Below are 18,931 nucleotides of genomic sequence, written 5' to 3'. Positions count from 1 at the left end.
AATCTCTTCCAGGTAAAAATCAAAAATTGTTGGAGCTTTTAATAATAATCCTCCAAAAAGCACTTCTAACAATTATGATCATGCACACTTTACATGAGAGCTGATCAGAAAGGACAAACCACGCCCGTGGGAAAAGCCGTGAAGTACAAATCTGGTCTGAGAGACAAGCAGCTGGAGACAGTACAGAAGTTAGCGTGTAGTTTTTCAAACTGCAATCACTGTAAACACATTAAATTAGAAATTAAATTAGAAATTTAATGTGTTTACTGTTCAGTATTTACACCAATACAGCAGCTTTCAAGAGTCCAGCATCACCAGGAAGATGCAAAGCCACATAGCTACTAAGCATTATGTAGGAGCAGATGCACAACATCAAGGGATACGAAACCTCATGTGGGCATGTTACTTTTCAGACAACAGGAACACCCCAGATAGCATGCCTTCTTCAACTGCTGCTTGCTTTTTATCCTCCTTACTCAACTACAAATAGCACTTTAGTGTTTTCCTTGAGACAAACCTTTCCAATAAATGTTTATAGAATTAAAAAGAAATTCCCTGTTATGTGAGTAACTGGATGTTTAGACAGCTTGATATAGGAAATATTATACAGTCTCTTTGTAGGAAAATTTGATGCAAGATCAGTTTCCTGTTCTGACCCTGCCCTATCAGAACTTATAGTAATGAAGGGCAAGGGAGTAGCTCTCCAAGTAAAAATCATGCCAAAATAGAGGGCATGGCACAATACAAAGTGCTGTTCACAGAACATCATTTTATTTATTTATTTAGGGATGTGGGGGGAGCTGGGAAAAATATCCTTGGTTGCTTTTGTTTTTTAAATGAGAAAATATGAAGACTAGAAGTGCTGGCCTCAAGCCTTTCTACCTGTGCCAGAGCTATGGTTAATGCTGCTCTGCCTTTTGTCTACACCAAGAGCCCACCTTGTGAGCTGCTTTACAATCAGCGCAGCCTTTTACATTTACATGATTCACTTTTCCTGCTTACCCAAAAAGGTAATCCACACGTGGTTTACTCTTGCAGCCCAAATCCTGAGTTCCGCAGAAGAAATCTAGTATTTTGTCCATTGCTGGACATGACCTCAGTCTTCATGCAAGTTCTCTTCAGGCCCCAACCCAACTAAGCATTACACTGCTACATTTATTGACGCCACTAGCCAATCTCATTCAAACAAAAACCTTTATATGAGAGTATTAAACAAGGTTTCCCCATCATCATTTTTGTGGTGCCAGGCAACATTTAATCACCATCCAAACAGGAAACAAAACAAGTGGTTTACTTTTAAGTAGCATTTTATTTTCCTTTAGCTTTGTATACTGAGTTTCAGCCTAGCTAGCACAAACCATGCACTACAAGTAGCTCTAGAGACAAACACGTTCATGATATGCCGTTGCAACATCACTGGTTCTAGAAAGCACAATTTTACATACTTTGCAGAACACCAAAGTAATGAAGTAGTAATTGCACAAGAACATTGCATTATGATGACAAAAACAAACAAACACACACATGTAAACCTTTGCAGCATTATTCATAAATACAGCACTTACCTTGAAATGTTAGGCCATGCCCCTTCTAGCTAACTTGTGTTACAGGGGAGCTCTGAACAAGAGCTTGCTGTGTTTTTAAGCCAAGGTCTGCTGAGAAATCCCCCAGTGCCTTCTACAAAACTGCAGCTCAATCTTTAAGCCAGGTTGTGCTGGCCAAAGCAGAACCACCATCTAGATACCTGCATGCAAGTTGTATCAAAAGAATTTGCCCAAACCAAACAACTCATTATCTTTTGGACTCATATGACATGCTCTTGATGTTGTTCTCCAACAATTTCAGGTGGCCAAAACATCCCAAAATGAAGTCGTCCTTTGACCAACAATCAGGTTTTCTCTAAGACAACACAGGTAGCTCTTGTTATATCACAGCACTGAGAAATTCATTCTCCAATTATTAAACTAAAAGTTTACAACTTAAAAACATTACCCTTGAACTTTAAGTTGCTGGATTACTATTAGAGCATAGTCTCTAAATCAAAACTTCAGGGTTTTTGGGCTGTGGCTGCATCCATGCTGGACACAATCAGTTACAATGCTGAAAGCCCTTCATTGCTTATTTTCTCATGGCCTCTTCATCCCTCAAGCATCGTCTAGTAAGAACTGCTTGTAAATCAGAGGTTAAATATGAATTGATTGTCTGATCCTGTCTGGATTGCTTTGTAATCTTGTAGGGGATGTGTTGTCTTTGGGATTTTTCTTCTTTAATTTCTATTTTAAATAGCTTAATTGAGCCTATATATAACATATGTTATTTAGACACCCCTTAGAAGTTTGCCCTCTTACAACAGGGTTTCAGGTATCATTTCCCTCAGTGGCACAGCAGTTACAAAGAGGAGTGAGCCACCCATCTGATATTATCCGGTAGTAAGAAGAGAGCATAATGAACCCAGCCGTGCCTCTTTGCTCTTAGTCCAGCCTCCACAGCTGCCTACGTGACAGCAGCAAAGCGTGCAGCACGTCTCCTTGCAGTACTCATGCCTGTGTGGGAGCAGTAATCGCTCTTGTGCTTTCTGTAATGTCACATCCTGACGATTTATGGTTGACTTGGATATACATGCACAGGTATTTGGTCTTCCCATCACAGCTGGGTTTCTGGCACAGCTTTAATAAACCATCAAACTACCTATCTTGAAAGTAAGAGGAGTAAGAGAAAAGGTAAGTATGGACTATTTCATGAACTTTGTAAACACAGAAAGCAAACAGGCCACAAATTCTGTTCAGCCCAGCCTACAGCCCTCCTCAAGAAAACTCTCAAAGCATGAATACCATGCACTGGAGGGTCTCACTATGTTGTTTACATTTTGTTTCCATGAACAAAAAAAGTTTCTCATATGTGCTTACTCCAGTCAGAAAAAACTAGTTTCAGGTATGTGAAAAGTAAAAGGAAAATAAAATTAAAAAAAAAAGAGAGAAAGACTGCAGCACGAAGTTTTTTTCATTACAAAGTTTTTTTTTTTTTTTTTTTTTTCCCCCATCAGGCAATTATTTATAAGAACTTTTGTTAACACTGGAGTTGAGGCTCTGGAACAAAGTGGATATATTGTTTACTAGCTTTGTCAGTCAATCTGCTCTTACAAAACTTCTCCCTTCCCCCTCCGGTTCTCAGCCAAGTCAGTCTCTTGAATCACTCAGGAGTTGCCCTTTTCACCAAGATCTCCTTTTCCACAAATTGTCCCTTGAATAATGCCATCTTCAATATATTGCCCTGTGGTGTCCGTGCTCCTGCCAAGCACAGTTGAGGGAATTCGTGATGAGCGTCTCTCCTGATTCCTATCATCAGAGGAACAGCAAAGCATTCTTTTCATGGTACCCCACATCTCATCATCTTTGTAGGAATAAATTACTGGATTCATAACAGAGTTCAGCAGGGCCAGAAGAAGAAACCATCTTTTCACATTCTGAACCCCACAGTTGGTGCAGTTCAGGCCATCGAGCAGCAAGACAACCAGGCCAGGAGTCCAGCAGACAACAAATGCACCTAGAAATAAAGGAGAGTGAGAAAGTCAAGCAAAAAAAATAAACAAAAAACACTTCAGACTGCCAGGGGGGTTCTTTTTACATCTTATGAGGCTATGTGTTTATCAAAAATTTACAAAAAATAAAAATAAAAAGAGGAGAGGACAAAATACCATCAGTAGCAAAACGTCATCTACTACAGCTTCTCTGCCTAGCCCAGAACACACAACTCGCAGGAGCCTGCAGGGAAAGAGCATCCAGCTGTTGGCAGCCCCAGCCTGAACACAGGTGGGAAACGGTCCTCACAATAGCGACATGTCCAATCTGGTAGATAAATAAGACCTCTGAAGATCACAGCTAGCACTTTGAATGGAGATGCTGTCCTCTCTTCATTTCTCTCTTGTACTCTGGAAGATAGTCAGAGGCTTTCCACTGCCACCACTTGTAAGTGAGAATAGGGAAATAAACTAGTAGATGAGTTAATGAAGATGAATCAAAATGAGAGTGGTGAAACAAGAAGACAAAAGCCCAGCCCTGGAGCAGCAGGATTGCCCCCACCTGGGGGTGAAGCTGGTGGGGTGGAGGAGGGGGAGGACGGGACACACATGGCAACCCAACAGGGTCCCAACCCCAAGAGGGGTCCCAGCACGTCCCCATCTCTGTCTGCTTCCTGCAGCACCACCAGCTCCCAGGTCCTTGCCTGGGAGCCCACTGAGAACGCGGCCCTGCCATGGGGATGTTAACTTAGCACAAGCCACAATTGCTGCCTGACATACTGAAATAGAAAATTACAACTGTGCGTGAAAGCACACTTCAAATATTATACTGAGGAAATTCCAGTCATTTATAACAGCCTTTTTTTGGGCTTTAAAAAAATAATGAAACACATAAGGATGATAGCAGCTACATGCTAAGAAGCTCTCCTGGGATTCTCATGATCTGTTGGTCATTTTGCTCATTTCCAGGAGACTGCTGATTTTTTCCCATGCCTGAGCTGTGCCCAGCCCCCAAGGGCAGCCTGGCTATTTGCAGGACCCAGCCTAGAAGTACCTCTGCTCATCCAGTGCAGCACCTGCTTGCATAGCAATACACACAGCCCCCAGCCAGGAGTTCAGTGCCCATCTGAAGGGCAAGCCATATAACAGCATATAAAATGAACTCATGTTACACTGGATACTGAGCATTGTATCCAGGGCAACACAGTGCAGATTTTGATGCAAAATGATCCTCTTGAAGATATTTCTTCTCTTTTGAAGAGCTTCGTAAGGAATCCAGGTGAAGTGCAATCAGTGAGTTTACTGTGTTCCTAGAAGTACTATGCAGAATGCAAAGGCAAGAGACTAACTCCTTCAGAGAACACATTTTCTATTCTGCTGTGCCAAGATGTTTGTGATGCTAAGTACCAATTTCATAGTGTTAGCTTAGAGTTAATGGTCAGCATCAGTAACATTCCTCCAGCACCACTGGCACCAGGAGCAGCAAGCTGCCACCACAATGCACTTTCTCTGGTCAGTCCCCACACTACGCACTGGTTTGTCCCCACCATGCTGAGTAAGCAGCGGTGATACTAAGTTTTACAGTCTGCAGCAGAGCAAACATTGCACTGATTTACTGTCCTGGGGCTAAAGGCAAATCCCATCCACTGCAGCCAGCACTGGAACCAGACCACCCAGACAAGAATGACTACATGAGAGGCTCAGCAAGTATTTGGACACAGTGCTTTTGCAGGCCACCAAGGGTCACTGGCAAACTTGTTGGCAAACATGCCAGCTCCATGCAGAAATTAATGTGGCAGCAAGCTCTTCCTTGAGCAAGCACAGAAAGCGTTCCTTTTAAAGTACCAAAGCATGCAAGGTGCAGCACTGCTTTCTCAAAAGTCAACAGAAGAAACAGACCCAAAGCCAGGTTTAACAGAAGTCACAGAAAAATCCCTCTTTCAAACAAATTCTGAGCTCAGCAGATGGCCTAAGTCCATGAATTCCCAGGATACACTGCAGGAGACCTATCAATGTTGCAAAGGCAAAAATAAGGGGAGATGACATCTGGAGACACCTCTCTGCTATCCAGAGCACAGCATGCAGAACTTTAATTCCCCACAATGGGAGGCTGCACTCAATCCATGACCAAGGAGAGGGACAGAAGGGAATGCAGTGACAGCACTGGGGCTCCTACTTCAACTCCACCCAAAATACACATTGTTTTGTAGGGATACAACCTAAATGATTCACATCCTACTCAGAGCAAGGTGCTGGTGAAACAAGGCATGAAACTTACAGCCTTCCTAGGATTAAGCTATTTTTAACTACAGACCTTTCAAAGGGAGCCGTAGTTAAACATAAATATAAGCCTTTCTTTTGTCCCTCCGGTGATTTTCTTTGCAGTCTTTTCATCCTGTAGCAGATCCTCTCCCTGACAAATTGCCACACTTCCAAAACAATTTCTTTTCTGGGACTCTAAAATTCAGAGCGTGACATGAAGCAAAGCCTGGCTGCAGCATGAACTAGAACTGCTCTGAGACTTCACGCCAGATTAGGGGAGATCAGGTATCACAGTGCCTCAAGGTCAACATGAGGATTTTCCACTAGTTTGGAAACATGGACTTCCTTGTAGATTGCATAATCTGTACTTAACAATGAAGGAATTCCTGCTACCTGGAAGTACTACTGAGGCTTTGCCATAAATCTCTCCACAAAGCTGTCTCTCTGTGTGCCAACACTAAGAAGGAAAATAAAAAAAAAAACCAACCACAACCAACGTGGCAGCTTCCAGTTGCCCTTGCCATATGTGCACATAAGTTAAAACAGCATGTTACTGATTAAACTATTTATTTACTAGAACTGAAAGTCATCTGTATCAAGACAGCTATTTCATCAGGAATGTCACTGCCAAGTTCAGATGAGCTGTGGCACACACTCCACCTGGACATCACATACACTTGCCTGGGCCTGTCCTCTAAACCACAGCTGCATGCTCTACCAATACTAAGGCAAGGCTGAGGATTTTAGCCTCTTCTGCTAGGTTTCCCAGTTCCAATCATGTAACTCCTCACAGTTTGGCACACCAAAGGAAAGTTATTTCTGCTGTTTCTAACCTGTGATGGACCATGGGAGCTATAGCAAAAGGAGAGATGACAGGGTCCTCAGTCCAGGTCTCTGAAGGAGCTATGCAAGCTCAAAGAGTGGTGCAAAGAACTGTCTGCAGCTGAGATCATCATGCACCCAGAAACTTAAACTGAAACAAGGGCTCACAGGCACCTAACTGCAGGACCATGAGAGAAGTCCACTCATAGAGGACAGCAATGTTTTGGAAGTGATGCCTTGCCTCCACGTCCTTCCCCAGGGAGGAGAGTATGCCAGCAGCACCCAGCTGCAGGCAGACTGCGTGGCAGCAGGATTTTGTCCTGTAGCTGCCATGATGCCAAAAGGGCGTGTTAGCAAGCACCGTTGTTCTCGTCACATTTCCTCCAGCAACAGAGCTTCCTGGAATTACTTTTAACTAAGACCATATCAGGCTTATATTGCAAAGCACCTTCATACATTTAAGAGCAAACCACTGAAAGTAACTGTCTTGAGCTGAAAACCCCAAATCCACATGCTGCATATAGCTATATGTTGTTGCAACAGTGGATATAAGAATAGCTTTAAAAGCATCAGAAATGGTCACTTGAGGATTCTTTTGGTAATCAGAAAGACCAGAAAACATGGCTATCCAGTTTCTAATGCCTTTTGCATAGTGTGCTTGGATGACTAGGCCAGGAACGCATATTCAAGCTGTTCTAAGAAATCCTTATTCCTAGAAATAATCATTTATAAAAAGCCTCACAGAGCTAACATTTGTAGGATTGGTATGAAGGAAAATGCTAAGAAACATTTCATCTGACACTGGAGTTTGGAATAGATGATACATGCATTCATTTGACTTTTATGGAGGCAACTTCTGTTTTGATTTTGCTTCTGATTAGCAATGTAAAAATGAGCGTCAAAGCAACACACAGACTTTCTAAGTTTGCCTGTCCCAGCAAGCTATACCACCAGATGCTTTGCCTGAATCATAGTTTAATCTGGTGTCTTAGGAGCCATTCTGGAAGTAAGAAAAAGCTGATGTTGAACTCAAAATCAACCTTAAGGCCCCTTATTCCCAGCAAAAGAAAAAAAGAACTTGAAAGGAAAGACATGAACTTTGAAGTATGTTATTTCTTTCCTGAATGCCTAAGAAGGAAAGCAGGAATGGATTCATACTGCCTCAGGAAACAAGTGTAAATAATTACACCCAGAGGGCTTTGTTCTGGTCTTTGGACTTAATCCTATAGGTGCTCTCCACACCGCTCACTCTCTCTGCCTGTACAGCTCAATAGTCTTCTTCCAGTACAAAGACCTCTTAGCTCTGCTGGGCAAACACACACTAGCACTAAGAGCTAACAGAGTTACTCCTAGATTCTACTCAGCCCCATCCAGCTTTGCTTTATACAACATTACAATAATAGCCTTCACTAAAGAAAATTTACAAATAAATATCTCTGCTTTCCTTCTTTATCTTAAGGATTTCTTGTCCACACATCCGACCTCAAAAATGGAAAAGACTGGCATAACGGAGGTTTGTCAAGGCAAAGGGGAGATGGCAGAGTAGCTAGCTGCTTGCAGTACAAAGCACAGCAGAAGGTCTGGGTGAAATTTCCTCAGACCCAGAAACATCTCTACTATTGCTCCTGAAGGAGCACAGTTAAGCTAGGTGCAAGTCAGTACCACTGTATAGCACACAGCTGTGTCCCATGTACATATGAACACCACCTTCCCCCAAAGCTCCATCTATCTTACACTGGCTCATACAACATGAGAAGTAAAGCCGTATTCATGGCCTCAGAGTCCCCACCACCTGAGCCAGCGGCAGCCCAGTTCCACTGCGGTGAGCTGCACAAGCCATACTTAAGTGAAGTCTGTCTTATACATAACATCTCATTCAGATTGAAGTCTTCCTAGGTAAAATTTACCATGCCAGCCAGCATTTCTTCCAACAAAAAAGCCATCCACTCTGGGCCCCTCTAGTTTATTTGCAAAGCAGCTGCTTCACAACTAGCTGCAGTGAACTGAGCTGCTTAACTATCCAGAGCATCTTTTAGGCAGAATCTAGGTAAAATCTCAAGATGAAGGTGAATTTTCCTCTTACAAAACTAGTCTCTGGCAGGAGAAAAATCACAGATCCACCAAGTATTCTTTTCTATCCCCCGGGAAGGTGCATTTGCAAGTAGAATAGCTAGTAAACTCAGGAAACAGCCAAAAGGATTCAGGACCTTGTGCAGATATAGAAGAACATCTTTTGGAAAGTATTTTTCTAGGTAGCAGTGTTTCTTCGCATGCCTTCCTCCACAGCTATGTTACAACTCGCTCTTCCCACCAACAAAGAATGTATAATTTGTATTTTGTAAAAAGCTGCCTACAACCAAGCAGCCTGAGCATTTTCCAAACAGAGATGCTTATCTTCTAAGAGTTGACTGGCCGTCTAGTTCAGGCTGCTGTTTCAAGCAACATTTGTTTCACAGTTCAAGTTGGACAGAAGGCTAACCAACTTCAGGGCTATAGTGAGTTTTCATTTTGTTTGTACACATGATTGGCTACATGGTTGGCTGCCTCTTACCTAAAAGAGTCATGACGGTCTTCATAAGCTTCACAGGGGTCCTCCTGCGGCTAATAGATCCACTAGTGTGCGATGACAAGACATTAGTTTTCCGCTGGACATACATGTAGATTCTTATGTAAACCACCACCATAATGAAGAAAACAACAAGGTTTAGGACACTCCAGAACACCAAGTAACTTCTACTGTAAATAGGTGCCAGGGAAGAGCAGGCAGAAATGTCACAGAGGCAGTTCCAACCCAAGGTAGGAACAGCACCCATGAAAATGGCAATGGCCCAAATAGATATAATTAAGAAGGTGACTCTCTTCTTCGTGAGATTACTGTGGATCTTCATCCGCATGATCGACATGTGCCGCTCAACCGCTATGACGAGGAGATTCACCAGGGAAGCCGTCAGGCTCGTGTCCAGAAGACCCTGACGCAGAAACCAGCGGTTAACAGTTAATGTCTTAGACACAGGGCCAGTGTGGAACATCAAGAAGACATAAGCAATCCCAGCAAAAAAGTCCGCAGCAGCTAAATTGGCCAACAGATAGTAAAATGGAAAATGAAACCTCTTGTTCTTGACCACAGCTGCTATGACTAGTGAATTTGAAATGAAAATAAAGAGACAAAAAAATGTCCCAAAACACAGAACACCAATAAGCGGTGGCCCTGTCCACTCATCTGCTGTGTGAGTGTTTGTCCTATTATAAAAGAAGTCCATGCTCTTATCATAGTAACATTCATTCATCCTGGATTACAGCTCCTGCATCCTAGGAAGGGAAAAAAGGAAAAATTAAAATTAACTACTGGTCCTTGCTTGAATCACCATAACTAACAGCTTTCTTCTGGGGGCAAAGGAAAGGGTATGAGAAGGCATATATTTACAGGCCTCAAGAAAATCATTCATATTGTACAATTTAATGCAGGAGATATTTGTCCACAAAAGGACTGCAATGCATGATGCTTTGATGAACTAGGAATTTTCCAAAGCCTTCCTTGCTTATAAGCCCCCAGCAGTCCCCTTGCACTAACAGTCACACTGTGCAGGCAGCAACATGGAAGTTAAGAGGTTAACAGTGACTTCCTGGAGGTCAAAAAGAAGTCTGAGCAACAGCCAGGCCCTTCTGACTGTGAAACCCCATTTTTGAGCCACAGCCCCATCATTATTTCCATTTCTTAGTGTATCCAGTCAGGACAGAGGAGCATAAATCATAACTCTTCCATTTTACTGGCTAAACAATGAAAAGCCTATTACTGGAAACATCTTTTTTTCCCATTATATATTAATGAATGTAATAACATATGTATATAAAATGCTAAAGGCATATATATTCTGAGCATGTGCCAGTTATTTACTGCTACAGGATTTAAGTAGATGTGCAGAAATGGGAAAGAAACACTGCACATATTTGACGGCACTGAAGCCACAGATTATTTTATTGGGCTGTCAACCCAAAGCCCTGTGAGCAACACACACACACCCACTAATTATCTTCAGACCCAAAACACAGCTCCCTAACCAATGGCAGCACACAGAACACCCCAACACAGCAATGGCACGGGGCTGTTCTCTTACACCCACTCAGCACTGTTTTGGACTATGAATGTGATAGAGGGGGAGGTCTGGTTTCCAGATGACAGCACACTTCAGCTTCTCCAGTGAGGTCAGTGTCAGCTGCCTGGGCAATCTGACTGCATTTTTTGCAAACCAAAAAGAGCTCAAACTGATTTACATAGGCAGTGGCTGCTCTTGGAGAGCAAAGGCTTTGCAGCCAGGTGTGAATTGATGTCTGATTACTACTAGGCTTCATGCTTTCTGTCAGGATGAGTGTTTTAGCAATGACTTCACTAACAGATCCTATATAAGGTTTACCAAACCCAGGAACCCAACTGTAGCACAAGACGCTGGTCACAGCAGGCACCACACAGAGCAGCTCCCAAGGACAGGAGCTGCAGGAACACAGTGATGCTGGGGGAAACACAGTGCTAGATCCATAAGCCTCTTCAGGAGCCTTGGCGTGTTAGTGAAACAGAGAAGAAGGCTTAGCGGGGCCAAAAAGAGGGAAAAACAACAGATAAAATGGGCACAGGCAAAGATGTAAAGCAGGCGTAGGCTTTTTACTTCTGTAACTAATTCTGAATACAGATAAAGATCAGGTTCACTTAGGTAATCACAGGCTAATAATGGACTAGCAGTTATATTTCATCTCTGTAGTGACTGAGAAGCAAATTAAGCAACCCCCAGCAGGCTAGCTAACAATTCACATTTATATTAAAAATACTTTGAGTTATAAAAGGTTTGTCTTCTTTTATTTAAGTTATACTACACTATAGTAGTAGTGGCTATTTCTCTCCTCCAATATTTCTGTCATCTGATTTTAAGTCACTTCATACTGCTCCACAATTATTACTTGCAGCAAACTGAACATTTTTTTGAATATTTCATTTTCCTGAACTTGCTCCTTGTCCCTTCTGGTTTCAACCCTACACCATGTAGTCAGCAGGAAAGCCAGCTGCTTGACATTGGTTTCTATTTTATCATCCTCAAGAACCTAGGCAACCACTTTTTATGAAAGAATCTCTTATTTAAAACATCAAATTCAAGTAGCTAGAAGTAAGAACAGTTGTTTAAGGATAGGAAGCGGAAGGAAGCAAGTAAATCATCCCCTGCACTGAAATATTACAGAGCAACTCTCCCTCTAAAAATAAAGGGGTTTCAGCAACTCAGATCCACCATCAGGAGTCACATAGAGATCCGTGCCTATCTCTTGTTCTCAAAGCAGCATGGTAGAGTTGAGCAGTCAGTAAATCTCACATTTTTACTCAGAAACGACTCAGAACAAGCTGCAATTAGATCTGTAAGTGACCAGAAGTCCCCAGGCAGCTACAGAAAATAGCCACTGGAGCTGGGAGCCCTGCCCAGTGCAGGTGGCTCTGGGCTCACCCACTGAGGCAGAAAAGGGCTTGCTGAGCCTGGCAGGGAGCTTCTGCAGAACAACACAAGCGCCTGCATATAGAACTAGCATTTTGAGGAAGAACAGTAGGGAAAAAAAAAAAAAAAAAATCTGTGAAAATTACAAGGAAGGATTTCTTAACATGTATCTTACTGTGTGATCATCTCAAGAGGTGGATCTCTTGCTTGCAAGTGACAGTAGAGTAAAGAGATCTGCAGACATTTTTTTGTATATTATTTGGGGAGTGAGCTTAAAGAAATCCATAATATCAACTCTGAACTTTAATTCTAAATACTATAGATTGTTGAGATGCCATCCTCATTTGAAACAGTTCCCTCCCAAAAAAGAATAAAAGCACCCATCAGTACTTCTTCACTAAAATAATCATGGTACACTCACTGTCACACAGCACAGCTCAAACGACAAATGACTTTGGAAGCACTGCCTTGTGATGTTGAGCTAAGGCAGGAGGAGCAGAACACCATTCAGCTGAAGTCTCAGGCTCACAGAGTTGGCTCTGGATATGTCCAGGCAGAGGCTGCATCCAAGTGGGAGCTGAATAGCTGAATGGCTAGTGTGCATCCCAGTGCTGCAGAACACCAGGCTGCCAGTACCAGTCTATGCATGCAGAGCACACCTCATTCCAGAGTCCATCCAGAGTGTGGGTATTTCACACCTCCATTTCACTCCTGTGTCCTCACAGCAGAGTCAGGCTGACCTCAGGGCAGCTGTATCCTCACAGGTGCTGCACCACATGTGAGGAGAAATCCCATAATTCCCAGAATGGCACAGGTTAGCACACTGCAGGATTTGATTCTCCAGGTCATCTCTTCTGCAGCCAAACAGGAGAGCTTTTTCTTTATTAGGGCAGATCTAAATTTAAGAAGAAAAATAATGTATTAAATATTAGACATTTTAGATTAAGATTTTTAAACAAATAATTGAAAAATCAGGCATAGTATTGTTAGCCTAAGTTATAAAATTAATAGAAACTGAAGCAGTAGAAAAACAGCTAGATCTTTTATTTTGGAAGTAGCTTTCACCAGCTTGATATTTGCAGCTTTTATGGCAAAAGACAGTAAACAATCTCCATTCATCACCTCTGTGTCGCTCATAGTTTTACAGACCTCCACATAGACCTCCAGAATCTCTAAATATGACTATATTAGTCAGTCAATATACAGTAGCTATATACTGTATATCCTACAGGTGGGCTACTCTATTTGTTTGCAGCAAGTCACTTGAAAGTGAAAACTTTAATAGTGCCAAGAAGCATATCCTTGTCAAAAAGGCTGTTTTCCTCAGTCTTTTTAATGAGTTCAGTTCAACTAACAGTGGCTACAAATATCAAGAGCTGACAGACTCTGAAGTAAGCTTTCCTCTAGCATACCAAGTATGCAAGTGGGAGAAGTTATCTGCTCCAAAAATATGAAAAGATTTGGTTTGGTTGAACTGTCTGCAAACACAAAAGGCATACGTTCTGAATGCTTCCCATTTTCCAGGGTATCTTCAGCTCTGCTGACTGAAAGACAGCTTGCATATCTGATTCTGCGTTTCTCTATTCAAGCACAACTTGTGTGAAGGATACATTCTGACTTGACACTTTGATCCAAAATTAACGTGGCCTTCTCATCAGTTTTGCATTATTAATGCAGCCAGTTCTGAAGGAAAACTCAAACAGCATTTTAGTCAGAGACTTTTAAGAGAAGGTCATCCAAAAACTTCATCTGCAAGCCATGGAGTGATTCACAGCACACACCACAGCTTCCCTGCCTTTCCTGTTCAATGGAAGTCACATTGTTTCAAGGCATTTGCCATAACCTCATGGCAAAGCTGGCATCAGCTGAGGACATGAGAAGCTGCTGCCCTGCTGCTGTATGAGGGCAGCAGGACAGGAGCACACAGGCTGTGAGGGGCAAGTGAGTTGTGCTCCAGGCTGCAGCAGGGCAGGAAGGCAGAGCAGTGCCATAGGCCACAATAGGGCAGAGCCCTAGCAGGTCCTTGAGACTGATCATAGAACAGCTCAGGCACACAGGGCTGATCACACTGACATACATATGCTGCAGGCACTGCAGGCAGAGAAAGGAGGCAAGCAGTTCTGGGTCCTGCACCCCATCCATTGCTTCAGGAAAACACCATGCAGCAGCAGCAGCCGCCCACCTGCATATCCTGTGCAGAAGCTAAAACAGAAATCCCACAGGCAGCAGATGGCCCTGCAGCAACACTAGCCCAGTAGGCTGGGTGCCTGCAGACCACCCTGCAAGGCAGCACTTACACCTTAGCACTTATGCCTTAGACAAGAATACTCCAGATCTCCTCTGGTTCTAGCTGGCTGGCACCCCTACACTTCCATTTCTCCAGCCACTGAGAAACTCCTCCTGCTCTGCTCCACAGGGAAGGCAGAAGGCAGGCCTTCCCTGTACCAGATCACCAGTCCAGCAAGGGAAGCAGTTCTGTATTCCACTCCACACCCTGAATGCATGCATGGCCACAGAGGGAAACAACACAGGCAAATGATTGCACGGTAACCCAAGAAACCCATTCAGGTTACCTCAGCTTAAAAGAAAGAAATGCCAGTGCTGACAAGGGTGTGTAACGCAACCCCAGCCAAAAATGTTAATATGTAACTGTAAGAAGGAGTCTGGTGAGGTAAGCTCTCACTTCACTCTGAATTGTCTTTAAAAGTTAATTGCTATTATACAAAAATCAGTTTAGAGAAATGGATGAAAAGGAAGTTTTTCCTTAAATCCCCATTCTCAGTCTAGTCTGTTTGTGACGCACACGGAACATAATGTTATCCGCGAGCACCTCAGACTCTAAACCAAAGACTTTTTATCTGGTACCATTAGAGGATGCGGTAGAAGCCAATACACATTTGGCAGGTTTTACAGAGACAAATTATCTCAGAAGTAACCATTTTAAGTTTGGCTTATTAAGGAAATTCTATGGGCACTGCTGGTACTTGGAAGAGCACACCACACAGCCCACTTCAAGGCACTAAGAATACAATTTTAAAATCCATTCTTTTAAATGCAGCTCTAGAAGATGGGAAAATCTTACTATAAAGTTATAAAGCTTAATGAGCATGCTGTTGAACACGGAGAATTTACTTATTACTACAGAAACCCATTTCTGGCTGTGGTTGGCTTTTTTTCTTCATAACTTCAGATAATTGACTGTAAACACAGATCGAGCATACACAAAGTAGCATTACTATATTATTCTAAAGGGAGTTGAAGACCAAGATAAGGAGAACAGAGTGCCACATCCATTTCCACTTCCAGCCTGCTTCATTTCCATAACGTTAAGCTCATGGAAACGCTCAGACTTCCACCAGGGTTCTCATCTCATACACGAACAGCCCATTTTAATGGCATCATAGTTTGGACTGAAGTGGGAAAGGATGGGATGAGGGAAGCCAAGAAAATTCTGTAGACATGTTGCATTTCTGAGACATATAAATAATTTCTCTTTGAATTACTTCTATGTTCAGTGACTCGTTAGGTGGCGGAAAAACTTAAGGCTTCATAAGTTGTCTGATAGCCTTATTATTTTTTGCAGGATGTGGGGTATAAACAAAAGAGTCTTAAGAAAAGCATTAAACCTACCAAAACTTTAGGACCTCAAAACTAAATATTTAAATTGCAAGGACGGGAAGCAGTACCGCCAGCCATGGACCACAGCGCTTTGTACACACAGACTGATAAGAGGCTGGAAATCACTACTGCACACAGCAGTGTCACCCTGTGCATGCCTGTGGCAGTGCTGGTGCCCTGCAAGCTGCTGCCAGCTGTGAGGACAGCCAGGCCGGGAAGCATGAGGGCACCTACATGAGTCTTGGCATAGCTCAGCATCCATCTCCTGGCATGCCTCCAGCACAGCTACCCCTCTGCTAAGGTTTTTGAAAGCTCTGATCCCTACAAGCAGTTGTTAGGGACTGCTACCAAGCAACTCACTAGTTACCACAGGTTTAGACTTCAGACTTTGGTAATTTAAGACTTTCTGAAATTATGGTTTACTAAATCTATATATGGAGTCCAAACTAAAAACTTCACTGCAAAGCTTTCATTTAAAGTCTCCTTTAAGTGTGGTTCTGGAAGGAGCTGGCAGGTCATCCTATAATGTGGAAACAGACACAGTACTTAAAGTATTTTAAAAACTGTTCAGAGAGCCTTTACAACGTGAAACATGCTCCTAGAAAATACCTGCTCTGCTTCTAAACTAAGCTGGCCATTTCTCTAGATCCTTCTCACCAGCAAATCCATTTCTTGCAGCCCAGCACACAGAGCTCAAATGCTGGACACACAAACTCTTTTAGCACATTCACCATCAAGTGAGCTTTCATTTTTCATTCTCAAGCCACTGTTGATTAGAAAAAAGCCACCTGCTTGTATCTGATCAGGTGACAGATTCAGAGCCCTGGTTTACAAGCACATGCTTCACTGGAAGCAGTAGAGATGGTGGGCTCTGAAACATACCTGCTAGGCATGTGGAAGCGGACCTAATTGCTTTAAAAACAATCAGAATTCATCCAGAGGCATGAATCTTGAAGACCAAATGCTTGTATGGGGGATATATTGTCTTTGATATCCTATACTTCAGAAATTATGTTTTGTTACCTGATAGCATAAGGACTATGGCAGAAGGTACTTTCAAGAGTTAGTTATCAGAAGAGGACCCAGCCAGCTCAGCTGCCTGAAGCTGCAGCCTGCTGTTCTGCTAAGAGCCAAATGCATCCGCCAGCGTTACTTGAGATAAAGCCGCACCTTTTCTCATTGCATTTCTTTCATTTTAGTTCGTTTTCAGCACACAGACAAACTTACTAAAATTGAGTTCTTCCACCATATAACTCACTTTCAGTTGTGCTTCTTGCTAAACTTCTCAGAAGTTCACAGGAACATGCAAGAAACCACATATGCTCAAAGAAGCAAGCTACAGCAAGCTACAGCAACACACATCACCAGCCTGTAATGGTAATCGCCCTTTTCTGGGCTCACTTTGCAGAAGGAAGAACAGACTGATGCACACTCACGCTCCATAAAAGGTGGAAACACAAAGGTAGGAGCTTTTTTTTTTTTTCCCCCTTGATGCAAAAACAGTTGGAAGTAGCCGTGCCAAATAACATTCACGAATTTCCCAGAGCATCACGCGGCTCGAGGCCATACCTTACAAGTAACTTCAGAGAGCACAGCAAACATCCGTACGCCGTACTTACTGCCAGCGCCTCAGCGGGACACGACGCACGTACACATCCAGAGATGATCAGAGCCAGGTGAAACCCGCGGAACCACACGTGTGCGTGGGACTCCCGCTGCCGCTGCACCGCGTCACAGCCCGCGCGTACGGGGCAGCCGCAGCGTGCGCGAATCGTGCTTCGCCCCTCCGGCAGCCCCGAGCCACTCGGTTCCGCTCGCAGCGGAGGACGGCGGGCACTCCGGAGTCAAGAATTGATAAGACTGCAGAAAGCGCCGCTCTAGTCCGCTACGAGAAGCGTAGTTCACAGATGCCGAAGCTGATGCAGCCTGCAGCCGAGCCGTTCCATAGCTGCCAGACTCCGCTCCCCGGTCCCGCGACCCGCCCGCCCCCCGGCCCGGCGGGGTGCCGGGGCCCTGCCCGGTGCCGCGACTCCGCTGGAACTCACCGGCAGCCTCCGGAGCCGCGCCCGCCGCCCGGAGCCGCCCGCTCGCCGCCCGCCCCACGCCGCCTTAACCCGTCCCGCGCCGCCCGGCCCTGGCCCGGCCCGGACCCCGCTCGTACTGAGCACCCCTGCGTGGAACGCTCTATGGCTGCGCGTTCTCCCACCACCTCCCACCACCCGCTGAAGCCCCGCGACATACCCGGAGCCCACCGGGGGCTGAGACAGCTCTCACTCTTCGGAGACACAGCGGCAAAACCCAAACGAAGCAGCACTGACTTCCACGAGCAGCTGGGGACAGCACCAATAGGTGTACAGCCAGCTTCCCTTCAGCATCAGATGTAGATGGATTTATATCAGCTATAGAAGAACAAATGAACAGAACAATCCCATACCCAACAAGGTGATGCATAAGGCTCACATCATCCTGGAATCCAGGAGCTGGTCCACGGCTTTACCATGAAGGACAAACTAAGCACCAGTGTAGGTGCCACAGGTCTGAGCACTGGGTCTGTCCCAGAGCTGCCCATCTGTGTGATTCACCAAATGCAGGTACGTGGCCCAGGTGCACAGGGCTACGCATGTGGCTGCTGGAGCACTGACAAAAGAAAGTCACAGAATGAATTCTGATTTCTCATGCTGTACTTGCTACCAGGATGTCTAAGTACTACAGCACTAGAAATAGGTGGAGCCCCACACATTAACATGACACACGTTGTGCCACACCACCTCTACTGCAGCAGTTTTTCCTATTTTGTTCATAAGGGAAAGAGCCCAATATAAGATCCTGAAATCATACCCCACACTGTTCCCCCCTTACTGAACACTCACCTTGCAGCTGGCTCAGGAAGCTGTCTTCTGCTCCCTCCTGCCCTTTGCTTCCAGGTCCGTCTGTTCACTGCCTTCCCTTCTGCTTCTCTCCTTTTAAGATTTGTTCCCTGGGAATGAGAAGCTCATCACATACAATGCAGCCAGAGCTAAGAGCTTCTCCCAGGGCTCTTTGAAAAAACCTATACTCAGGTCCTGCTTCCATTACATCACATTACTCCTTAACAGCCAGGCGGCACCACCCATCAGTCAGCTGCGGGATTCAGGCCCACATTAATGCACAGAATTAGGAACCAATACATGCCAGATTTCCTGTTAAGGTCAACCCTCACAGAACAGAGAACCAATGAGGAGCTCCAATAACTGGCTCTTAG

At 44.1% G+C, this 18,931-nt stretch overlaps 1 protein-coding gene across 4 annotated transcripts; it reads right to left on the bottom strand.

Annotated features, from left to right (window-relative positions):
* Positions 1 to 1,289: 1,289 nt before the first annotated feature.
* Positions 1,290 to 18,063, bottom strand: LPAR3 (lysophosphatidic acid receptor 3). Of its 4 annotated transcripts, none has more exons than XM_010715968.4 (4): positions 17,932 to 18,063; positions 12,494 to 12,967; positions 9,153 to 9,910; positions 1,290 to 3,543 (listed from the first exon to the last, which is right to left on the bottom strand). In XM_010715968.4, the coding sequence occupies exons 3-4, from the start codon at positions 9,886 to 9,888 to the stop codon at positions 3,194 to 3,196; spliced, it is 1,086 nt and encodes a 361-aa protein (XP_010714270.1). In that variant the 5' UTR covers positions 9,889 to 9,910; positions 12,494 to 12,967; positions 17,932 to 18,063; the 3' UTR covers positions 1,290 to 3,193. The 4 variants fall into 4 exon arrangements, with proteins under 4 accessions (XP_010714270.1, XP_085087551.1, XP_085087552.1 ...); XM_085231425.1 differs by lacking the exon at positions 17,932 to 18,063 and adding an exon at positions 17,736 to 17,755; XM_085231426.1 differs by lacking the exon at positions 17,932 to 18,063 and adding an exon at positions 17,310 to 17,748 and having other exon boundaries at positions 12,732 to 12,967.
* Positions 18,064 to 18,931: the final 868 nt, after the last annotated feature.

This window comes from Meleagris gallopavo, chromosome 10, assembly GCF_905368555.1.
Source record: "Meleagris gallopavo chromosome 10, MGAL_WU_HG_1.1, whole genome shotgun sequence".
NCBI classification, from domain to species: domain Eukaryota; kingdom Metazoa; phylum Chordata; class Aves; order Galliformes; family Phasianidae; genus Meleagris; species Meleagris gallopavo.
This window is presented reverse-complemented; position numbering and strand designations above follow the sequence as displayed.